Source organism: Protobothrops mucrosquamatus, unplaced genomic scaffold (assembly GCF_001527695.2).
Source record: "Protobothrops mucrosquamatus isolate PMUCROS unplaced genomic scaffold, P.Mucros_1.0 scaffold42, whole genome shotgun sequence".
Classification (NCBI taxonomy): Eukaryota; Metazoa; Chordata; class Lepidosauria; order Squamata; family Viperidae; genus Protobothrops; species Protobothrops mucrosquamatus.
The window spans coordinates 1,379,998-1,392,181 of NW_015386424.1; the positions used below are offsets into that span (position 1 = coordinate 1,379,998).

A 12,184-nucleotide genomic window follows, 5' to 3' on the forward strand; every position below is an offset into this window, starting at 1 on the left:
ATTATTATTATTATTATTATTATTATTATTATTATTATTATTATTATTATTATTATTATTATTATTATTATTATTATTATTATGTACAGCCATTGTTGCCGCTATGACAACACCATGCATGGCCACATATGCCCATACCATACTGTATCCCTTAGTGGTTTTGGTGGGGTGTGTGTGTGTGTCCAAATTGGCAAGATGATGGACAAAGCATTGTGATACAAGCTCTGTCCTACATGTGTTCAAAAGATGTAAGGCTTGCATACCACTTAGTTTTAACCATGTTCATTTAGTTTTCTGTTAGGAAATGTAGCAATAGCCACAGCACTTAGACTTATATACCTTTTCACAGTGCTTTACAGCTCTCTCTAAATGGTTTACAGGGTCAGCATATTGACCCCAACAATCTGGGTCCACATTTTATCGACCTCGGAAGGATGGAAGGCTGAATCAACCTTGAACTGGTGAGAATCGAACTGCTGAACTGCTAGCAGCTGGCAGTCAGCAGAAGTAGCCTGCAGTGCTGCATTCTAACACTGTGCCAACATGGCTCTTGTAAATGTAAAGGTAAAAGGTTCACTGTCAGCTGTGTCTGACTCTAGGGCAGGGTGCTTATTTCCTTTTCTTAGCTGAGGGAGCCAGTGTTTTCCGAAGACAACTTCCATGGTCATGTAGCCAGCATGGTTGAAGCACACAGAACACTGTTACCTTCCCACTAAAGTGGTACCTATTTATCTACTTACATTTGCATGCTTTCAAACTGCTGGGTGGGCAGGAGTTGAGGCAAGTAATGGGAGCTCACCCTGTTGCACGGAGTTCGGGTCTTGAACCTGAGCGGTCAGCTTTCCAGCTAACAAGCTTAGCATCTTTAACCATTGAGCCATCGCACCACGAGTGTTAGAAAATGAAGCACTGGAATATATTGAAGAGCCTAGGACATTGAGGCAGAACATTCTCTATATATATTGTGAATTCTCTATGTATTGATTATCTCCATATCTGGGGATTGTACTGGGTGAATCATCACCATTCAGCCAAAATTTCCTCTTTTAGAGACCAAAAGGTATGGGAGAGCATTCTCTGACCTGTTTCAGTTCATGGGAAGAATGTTGGCATTAAACTGTAATAAACACACAAACAGGAAAAAATATATACATTTTCTGGAGTCTCCAACCAGTTATTGAGTAACTGTTGCTTCAATTGAGTAACTGTTGCTTCAATCAAGCATTCATAGGCTCTTTTGGGATCACTGTCTCATAAAAACTCTGCAATCTTTTTATTGGGCAAACGAAAAGGCTAAGCACAATCCCTTTCTATGGGAAGATAAGAAACTAATCAAACGGGAAAATAATGAAATTAATAAAACACTTTTCTTTGCAATAGATGACCAGTCTAGATATTATGGACTTTTAAAAATGTGTCTCCATAGATGTTCTAGATCAGGGGTGTCAAACTGCTGGCCCGCGGGCCGGTTTCATCATACCGGACCCGCGCCCACCCTATTGCCAGCAATGGCGAAAAAGCTCCGATATGTCGTGCGACGTCACGTGACATCGCGAGTTTGACATGCCTGTTCTAGATAGTTCCTATTCTGAGTATAAGAAAGAACTGCCTCTTTATATGGAATGCAGAAAAATATGTATTTTATGAACCCTTTGAGATAAATCTGCTACTTCCATGTCTAAGGTGAGGCAGAATTTGATCCAAGAGATTCCCAGCTTGACTTGTGAAAATCCAGCAAATCCTGCTGCTGTTCTTTACCCTTTTCTCTGTATCAAAGATATACACCTATAGTATATATCAACATCAAAACTGCTGATCTGAAAGAGTGTGGCAGACAATGCAAAGACAAAATAGAGCCCACTTTTATAATGGAAAAGAAAAACAATACTCTGAAGCTTTTAGTGCTGAGAAGCAACTCCCTAATTTTTTTAGAAGAAGTGAGGACAATAATAGAAAGTTTGTGGGGCAGTATCTCATTCAGATGTGATTAGAACATTCGCTGTTCTAATATTTGAAAGACTCCTACAAAGAAGGGGAGGGAGGTTTCAAACTATTTTCCAAAGCACCAAAAGACAAGACAAAAAAAAACAACAATTGGAAGCTAACCAAGGAGAGAAGCAACCTAGAACTAGGGCAGGGGTAGGCAACCTTGACTCTTTTATGACTCGTGGACTTCAATTCCCAAAATTCCTGAGCTAGCCATGCTGGCTCAGGAATTCTGGGAGTTGAAGTCCACAAGTCATAAAAGGGCCAAGGTTTCCTACCCCTGAACTAGGGAGAAATTTGGTAATGGTGATAGCAATCAACCAATGGAATAGCTTGCCTTCAGAAGTTGTGGGTGCTCCATCACTGGAGGCTTTAGAAAAGAGGCAAAAAAGGCTTCACTTGTATTGTAATTCTATTTTTATTCTTTTTATTCCTTTTATTGCTTTTAATGTTGTAAGCTACTCAAAGACATTTTGAAGCGAGATGGGTGGCAAACAACAACAAAAACAACAGCAACAACAACAACAATAATAAAAGTCTCAAGATGTTGAAAGAGAAATAGATGGTGTTATAAACAGAAACATAGGCTAATTCAGGCTTTCTGTCCTCTTGTTCATGACAGAGGGAATTCTGGAATTTGGCTTTCCCAATTATTTCAATGTGTATGCTTTACTTCATGTCTAACTAGGAGAGGACTAAGGATCATGTAACCCCAACATGACCAGAGTGGTCAAATCAGGTATAAAATCAGAATGTCAATAGAATTGATCAAACATTTTCAAGTGAAGAAGAGATTCAAAAGAGGAAAGTTTGAAATAATGAGGAATACATACATATATAATTGATTATAGCTAAGTAGAATAGCCTGCCAGACTCTGAGAGGTATAAACCAAGAGGAGGAATGGAAATCAGACATTAGCCATTGTTCAGGACAATATGAATGATGATATGAAGAATGCTTAAATAAAGATCATAAGCAGAAAAATAGAAAAGGAAAGAACAGAACAGAATCATTATTAACAACTAAAGAAATTTAGAATGAATAGATCTCTCAGAGGAGATCTACATGATATAAATTTGATGCAGAAAGGAAAGCCACTCCAGAATGCACTATAGGGAGTAATTGGGTACTGACAGATACATAAATGTGATGACTTAGCATTCCTTTCTTGTTCTAATTTCCATGGTTCATCACCTTTACTTCCTGCTGTGAACAAGGGAAAACAGTGTTTCCAAGAGTCTGCTTCTGCCTTGTTCAATGTATTATGGGCCAAAAAAACCTTCTGGTGTGGACAAATATATAGATTCTATATTTGCAGCCCCATAGATGTCAATTGATCTGAAAGATCAGTTGCTCTAAGGGCCTGGGGTAGATTACCACTTCTATCTGTCTTGAATTTTACTTACTTACAATGATCCTAATTTGCATCATTTGGATCCTGTGACAAATTGAAAAATTATGTAGCTTTGTTGTTGTTGTTGTTAATTGCGAAGTCATGTCCGACCCATCGTGACCCCATGGACAACATTCCTCCAGGTCTTCCTGTCCTCTACCATCTTCTGGAGTCCATTTAAATTCACGCCTACTGCTTCAGTGACTCCATCCAGCCACCTCATTCTCTGTCGTCCCCTTCTTCTATTGCCCTCAATCTTTCCCAGCATTAGGCCCTTCTCCAGTGAGTCCTTCATTCTCATAAGGTGGCTGAAGTATTTGAGTTTCAACTTCATGATCTGGCCTTCTCAAGAGCAGTCGGGGTTGATCTCTTCTAGGCCTGACTGGTTTGAACGCCTTGCAGTCCAAGGGACTCGCAGGAGTCTTCTCCAGCACCATAGTTCAAAGGGCTCAATTCTTTGTCGCTCAGCCTTTCTTATGGTCCAACTTTCACATCCATACATTGCAACTGGGAAAACCATGGCCTTGACTATACGCACTTTTGTTGGCAGGGTGATGTCTCTGCTTTTTAGTATGCTGTCTAGATTTGCCATAGCTTTCCTCCCCAGGAGCAAGCGTCTTTTAATTTCTTGGCAGCAGTCCCCATCTGAGGTGATCTTGGAGCCCAGGAAAATAAAATCTGTCACTACCTCCATTTCTTCCCCATCTATTTGCCAGGAATTGAGAGGGCCGGATGCCATGATTTTGGTTTTCTTAATGTTGAGTTTCAACCCAACTTTTGCACTCTCCTTCTTCACCCACATCAAGAGGCTCTTTAGTTCCTCTTCACTTTCTGCATCAGTGCTAAAAGATTTCTTTCCACAGATAAATAAGCCACTGATAGAATATTAATCCACTCATGTGCTATTTGTTCCAGGTAATTTGTAAATGTCTGTGTCTGGGATTTATGTAGCTATAGAGGGATAATTTTTTTGTATATACATCATAGATAGCCTTACTCCCAACTGTCCAGCCAGCAGAGTCAACCTATCTCAAGAGCATCAGACTGATAATGCTGCTGTAATAGTGAGTTCATGTCAAATTCTGCACATGTATTGTTGATCATTATTGTTACTATTATCTCCATTTGCCAAAATTTACACAAGATTGTATGAATGCATATATTGTTATAAGTAAACTCATTTGAAATTTGTTTATAGGTTTGATCCCATGACTCTATTTTCTGTTTTATTCCATATACTTGGAGAGGTGTAAAGATAAGACAATAATTTAGGCATGCAACATAGTTGACAGGTGAACCCTTGCATTTTTTTCTGGTATACAAGAGGATGTGAAGCTCATAGCTACATTTCCATGGATAGACAAATACAGGTAGTCCTCAATTTATGACCACAATTGAGCTCAAAATTTCTGTTGCTAAGTGAGACAGTTGTTAAGTTTTGCCCATTTTGCGACTTTTCTTTCTTGATGTTAAGTGAATTACAGCACTTTTTAAGATAGTAACATGGTTGTTAACATGCTTCCCCACGGACTTTGCTTGTCAGAAGGTCTCAAATGGTGATCACATGACCCTGGGACCCTATAAACTTCATAAATATGAGTCAGTTGCCAAGCATGTGAATTTTGATCATGTGACCATGGGGATGCTGCAACAGCCATAAGTGTGAAAAACAGTCATGAGTCATTTTTTTCCATTGTTGTTGTAACTTTGAATGGTCCCTAAATGACCTGTTGTAAGTTGAGGACTACCTTTAAAAATCTGTGGCTGTAACATGTGGAAAGAACTCCCAGACTTTGTTCAACATTCAAGAGTTCTGTGCAAAGATGTTTGATTTTGCTGATTTCATGATGGTTCAAAGAATTATCAAATTGGAAGGGTTCATTTTTGCCATTAACCCAACGCTATCTGCTTAGTACTGCATAAGAATCCAGTTGAAAGAAGTCTATCTGTGTAATTGATTTTATTTGAAAGGCATCTTGGTTGGATCTTTAAACCAACAGACTATTGCCTCTTTCTGCAAATATATTTTACCAGCTTCCCACTAAGGGCCAGAAGTAGATTGCCCATTAATATTCTTTATTCTTTTTAGGTGTCATGCATTCTAAGTCTTAAAACCACTAGAAGGATCCATGGAGACAGATTGACAACTTTTACTTTTCTCCAGCTACCCCACTTAGTGATGATTAAGATCCATTTCAAGCAATATGGACTCTAATTTTCTAACTTTTATCACAGCATGAAATTGCTGTTTAGAGCCCCTTTTGTCCACTTCATCTTTATTTCATATAAGATAATAGAAAAGGCATCCCTGCTTGCTTTTAAGATCAAAGTGATTGTCAGGTTCATAAAAAGAGAGAAAGAGAGATCCTGCAAGAGAAAAATGAACTCTGATGTAGAGAAAAAAAAATCAAGGTATATCACTCTTCCGTAGGCATCTTTGCTTTGTCCTCTGAAGAAGACTAAATTTCTTAGATTATGCATTTGAAAAGAAAAGAAGACAGAAAACATTTCTATCCATTGTTAACTGTCCAGATACATCACCTTTAAATAGGAAAAACAGTATTTAAATACCTGCCATCTTTTATCCAAGTTAAGTGTGGAAGTGTTTTTACTCTTATTATTTGAAAATAATAAGATGGGCCACATAATGAATGGCTTCAGTTCTTTATTCTGCCAGTAATTGCCAGTTAAGAGGAGAGGTGGTATTACTAATTTCAGTATTCCATTTTTAAAATGTATTTTTCTAATAATTGAATTCTAAAGTGCAATTGTCCAACAAGAAATATGCATAAATTGGACCTGTAACTAGCAAAGGTTAGAGCTTGATCTCATGTGGGTGAAAACAAAGCACTACACAGTGCTCCCCCCCCTTTCATTTCTTTTCTATCTCTCACACTTTATTAAGTCCTATAAGTCTATTTCTCACTGTAGTCCACATGGAGAATTTCTGGAATGGCAAAAGTGCATGGATGGAGAACCAGTCCCCCTTTCCTGTGTGCACAAATGCACTTTCAATGCACTTCCTGGTGCAGACTGTCACTTGGGAACTTACTTATGGATTTCCTATCTTGAGATGTAAGGATATAATAGGATGCTTCCCAAGAGTACAAATGTTATTGTAACTATCCTATTCCAGGTAAGGCTTGGCAAATGAAAACATCAAAGCAGACTTTTTAACTACAGATATGGGCTTTATATGATTTCCTGGTTGTTGTTTTTTATAAACTGCCTAGAATCACCAAAAAGGGTGCTTGCAATTAGGGAGACACATCAATTTATAACCAGCAAGTTGATCAAGAGCCAAAGAGATCAAATTAGTCAAAGGCCTATCAAGAGTTTCAGAGTTAGATCCAGGCACAAATCTAATCACGAGATTAGAGCAGAGGTCCCCAACCTTTTGGGCACCAGGAACTGATTCTGTGAAGAGAGGTTTTTCCGTGGACTTGAGGGGGTGTGGTTTTGTGTGATGCCTGCCTCCCAGGGATGGAGCTTTGCTTGTTTGTGTGGACCAGTTGCTGACATGCCGTGGCCCAGTACCAGTCCATGGACCGGGGGTTGGGGACCCTTGGATTAGAGAATTCAGTCAGACCAAGGTTCACTGCAGAAGGATAGCTACACTGAAGCCTACAGCTTTGTTGCATGAACCACTGAGAGTCTCCTCAGTTCCTGCAGGAATAAACCAATGAATGAATGAATGACTCTCTGCTGAGACACATTAAACTGTTTTGGCTGTAAACTCACCAGGATGAACCAAAGTATTCATTCATAAGGTGTTCTCTCCTATAACTGAGCACTCTAGCACCTCTTCACCTTCCAGTCGCTGACAGTACTGCTTTTCCTATAAACTGGGTGATCTTTACAGGTGAAGTAGGGGACATCCCTTCTAGTGAGGATTGATTCTGGTTTTTTTTTTCTGTGCTTATATATTATAGCAGCAGATGGTTGACCTGTCATTTTCCTCAGAAGAGCCTTCTTCAGCAAGGACCTCAGTGTTTGCCTAGATCAGTGGTTCTCAACCTGTGGGTCGGGACCCCATTTGGGGTCGATCGACCATTTCATGGGGGTCGCCAAGCAAGGCTATCCGCCATTTTTTTTGTCCGCCATTTTTTTGTCCGCCATTTTTTCTCCTTTTCCGGCAGGTGCCTTACCTCCCTTAGGCTGGGCCAGCTGGTGGTCGGCCTGCTCCGTCTCTGCCGCTTGCCAGCTACGCCTCGGCCGGCGCAGGGGTCGGAACCACGCATGCACGGTGCTCCCGGGCAGGGAAAGTCCTCGACTTACGACCGGTTGGGTAGTCCTCGGCTTACAACCGGTTTAGTCCTCGACTTACGACCGGTTTAGTCCTCGACTTACGACCGGTTGGGGTCGCGGCATTAAAAAGGTTGAGAACCACTGGCCTAGATGTATCTTGGAGGTTCTCACTATTCTGTGATTTCTTACCCTGGAATGGTTATTTAGAACTGGCTTCTTCTAAACCAAGAGTTGGTTCCAGATAACCAGCTAGTTCTCACTGCATTCTTGAGCTGAATTCTCCAATCTGACAAGGAATGTCATGTTGAGGAGTAGGTACTTTGGTTTACTCTGGTTCACCTCTGACTAGTGATCTAGCTGGAGCCGCTAGCAGTTTAACATATTGTATAGCCTAAATCCACAGCATAATGCCAGTTTGTTCCAGATAATTTAGCAAGCTCTTCTGAATATGCATTGGATACCTCCTGCTTTCTCTGAAAAATTGTCTGTCAAACTCTAAACATATGCAGATGAGGTTGCAGTCTACATTTAATACACTATTTCAAGCCTTTATACTCTGTTCGGAGTTGAAATCAAACTTTATGTAGGAAAGGGGAAAAAAAAAACCCCAGCTGGAATCAGATCTTGCTCCTACATTTCATCTATGCAATTCTGGGGCATAATAAAAAATGCCATTTTTAAACTGTTGAAAAACCATAATAAAAGATAGGAAATTAGACTCATAGTTCTATCACGGATATCTGCAGGATATGGTTAAAAAAATCAACATGGCAATCACGATGATGTGATCAAAATGCGACAATTTTTAATGTTTGCTGCACATAAAAATAGGCGAAACTACAATCCCCATGGATGTCTACTCTTTTTAATACTTTGCAGACATCCCAAAGTGCTATGCTGTAGCACAATCCAATATCTCAAGGGCTGCCACAAAGAAGAGGGAGTCAAGCTATTTTCCAAGGCACCTGAGGGCAAGACAAAAAGCAACGGATGGAAACTAATCAAGGAGAGAAGCAACCTAGAACTGAGGAGAAACTTCCTGACAGTTAGAACAATTAACCAGTGGAACAACCTGCCTCAAGAAGCGGTGAATGCTCCAACACTGGAAGTTTTTAAGAAGAGACTGGACAGCCATTTGTCTGAAATGGTATAGGGTTTCCTGCCTGAGCAGGGGGTTGGACTAGATGACCTCCAGGGTCCCTTCCAACTTTATTATTGTTATTATTATTACAATCCCAATGATAGTTTTTGTCAGCCAATATGTTAAAGAATATATTTCTATTTGCTTCTAGAATAGATGTTAAGGTAATATCCTTACTGATGTAGTACCGGTATTCAATAAACCATATGTATGAGAAAGATCAATTATTTCTACCAGCACATTTCTGTACACGAATTAACTGCTATGAAATGATATTTCCCTAGCAGAAAATATAAATGAAATAATTATAGGAATAACAGTTTGGTAAAGAGTTAGATAAAACAATGCCTATATATGTGTGAATGTGAATAAAGGTAGTCCTCGACTAATGAGCACAACTGAGCTCAAAATTTCTGTTGCTAAGCAAGACATTTGTTAAGTGAGTTTGCCCCATATTATGAACTTTCTTGCCAAAATTGTTAAGTGAATCACTGCAGTTGTTAAATTGGTAAAACAATGGTTAAATGAATCTGGCTTCCTCATAGACTTTGATCATCAGAAGTTTGCAAAAGGGGTTTACATCATCCCAGGACATTGCAACCATCATAAATATGAGTCAGTTGCCAAGCATCTGAATTTTGATCATGTGCCCAGGGGGATGCTTCTAATGGCTGTAAGTGTGAAAAATGGTCATAAGTCACTTTTTCAGTTCAGCCTAGACGAGTTCAAATCGCCAGGACCAGATGGATTACACACCAAGGTTCTCAAGGAACTAGCAAATGTGATCTCTGAACAACTGAATTATATTTTTCAAAGATCCTGGAGCACAGGGGAACTACCAGAGGACTGGAAAAGAGCTGATGTAGTTCCCATCTTCAAAAAAGGAAAAAAAATGGACCCAGGAAATTACAGACCTATCAGCCTGACCTCAATACCTGGGAAGATCCTGGAAAAAATAATCAAACAACGAATCAACGAACACCTAGAGGCAAACAAAGTCATTACTAAAAGCCAACATGGGTTTGTCAAAAATAGATCATGCCAGACAAATCTTATTGCATTCTTTGACCAAGTGACAAAATTAGTGGAATGCTGTGGACATAATTTACTTGGACTTCAGTAAGGCATTTGATAAAGTACATCACAACCTACTACTTGACAAGATAGAAAAATGTGGGGTAGACAGCATCACCACCAGATGGATCCGTAGCTGGCTGACCGGCTGTACTCAGCGAGTGGTCCTCAATGGAACCGCATCTACATGGAGGGAAGTGTGTAGCGGGGTGCCCCAAGGCTCTGTTCTGGGCCCAGTGCTCTTCAACATCTTCATCAACGATTTGGACGAGGGGATAGATGGGGAACTCATCAAATTTGCAGATGACACCAAGCTGGCAGGAATAGCCAACACTCCAGAAGACAGGCTTAAGATACAGAAGGATCTGGACAGACTTGAACACTGGGCACTATCTAACAAAATGAAATTCAATGGTGAAAAAAGCAAGGTTCTACATTTAGGCAAGAAAAACCAAATGCACAAGTACAGCATAGGTGGTACCTTGCTCAATAGTAGTAACTGTGAGAGGGACCTCGGAGTCCTAGTGGACAATCACCTAAATATGAGCCAGCAGTGTGCTGCAGCTGCCAAAAAGGCCAACACAGTGCTAGGCTGCATTAACAGAGGGATAGAATCAAGATCACGTGAAGTGTTAATACCACTTTACAATGCCTTGGAATACCACTTTACAATGCCTTGGAATACTGCATCCAGTTTTGGTCACCACGATGTAAAAAAGATGTTGAGACTTTAGAAAGAGTACAGAGAAGAGCAACAAAGATGATTAGGGGACTGGAGGCTAAAGCATATAAGGAACAGCTGCTGGAATTGGGTATGTCTAGTTTAATGAAGAGAAGGACGAGGGGGGACATGATAGCAGTGTTCCAATATCTCAGGGGCTGCCCCAAAGAAGAGGGAGTCAAGCTATTTTCCAAAGCGCCTGGAGGCAGGACAAGAAGCAACGGGTGAAAACTAACCTGAACGGGTGAAAACTAACAAGAAGCAACGGGTGAAAACTAACCCGCCTCCAGAAGCGGTGAATGCTCCAACACTGGAAGTTTTTAAGAAGAGACTGGACAGCCATTTGTCCGAAATGGTGTAGGGTTTCCTACCTGAGCAGGGGGTTGGACTAAATGACCTTCAAGGTCACTTCCAACTTTACTATTATTATTATTATTATTATTATTATTATTATTGTTGTTGTTGTTGTTGTTGTTGTTGTTGTTGTTGTTGTTGTTGTAACTTCAAATAGTCATTAAATGAACTGTTGTAAGTCGAGGACTACTTTTACACACATAAGCCAAGAATCAAAGGATTTGGCATGAAGATGGTGTGGATTTATTCTCTATTGTCCCAGACTGGAATTAATAAATTGAAATTATAAGGGTGATGATTTAGGGCAGATGGCAGGGAGAAACTATTTTATAAACTGTCAGTTAAACACGTCTATGTTGCAACTTCACAAATAATCCTGATTCTTTGCAGCTGGTGCCCTGACTAATTTATGCACTGAGGAAAATTGTTTTGGGATATTTTTTTTAAAATTAAATAGGTATAAAACATATTGGCATGCAGGAAATGCCTCTTGGAATAATTAGAACAGCCACAGCTTTTGCAGGTTCTGTATGGCTGTTTTGAAGATCATCTCCACAGTCTCCACATGTGTGCATTCAGCTCCTTTTCTTTACTAGCAGTTCCATGGGTGGAGTTATAAGCACATGAACAGATAAACTGAAACAGCTTTTGAAGCAGATGCATAAGTGCTGCACAAGACATGGCTGCTTTAATGACCGGAAAAGGAAGACATTTGCATCCCATCATTCCTCTGAAATGGGACTTTATCTTCACCATAACATTGTAAAATGGGGGAAGTGCTTATATGCTTTATTTATATGCTTATTTAAAGCACATTATCTCACTTTCCTGCTGTATTATTAGAAGCTCAAAGCAGCTTGGGAGAGTTCAACTTAAAAGCTTCACAGTTTACTGGAGATTCAGACTGATGAACTTAATATTGTAACTACAGCAATGACTGCACTGAATTTCAGAATAGTGCCACCATCTCTCACACATTTTTAATTACTAAGTGCAGATAGAATGATATTATTTATATTCAAGTATCTAGGGTAATCAATGGATGGGCTTTTCTTAGAATAAATAAAACTATAGGCTAAGCAAAAAGCAAGAAAATTGGATGCTTACCTCTAGTCATTACAATTCCTGCAAGGGATCTGTGACATGCATGGAGGGCAGCAAAGTTATCCGTCACCTCCTGAAATTTCTCTGTAATTATTTGGTACACGGAATCAGCAAATTCCTGGAAAGAAATAACCAGAAGCCATTCTCTTAACTTGGCATGAC

General features: G+C 39.8%; 1 protein-coding gene across 1 annotated transcript in view; it reads right to left on the bottom strand.

Annotated features, from left to right (window-relative positions):
* The window catches only part of ADARB2 (adenosine deaminase RNA specific B2 (inactive)), a 136,233-nt gene that overhangs the window by 51,879 nt on the left and 72,170 nt on the right, over positions 1–12,184 (bottom strand). Inside the window, exon 5 of the mRNA XM_029283249.1 lies at positions 12,026–12,140. Within this exon, the coding sequence (XP_029139082.1) occupies positions 12,026–12,140 (115 nt within the window). The remainder of the gene's footprint in view (positions 1–12,025; positions 12,141–12,184) is intronic.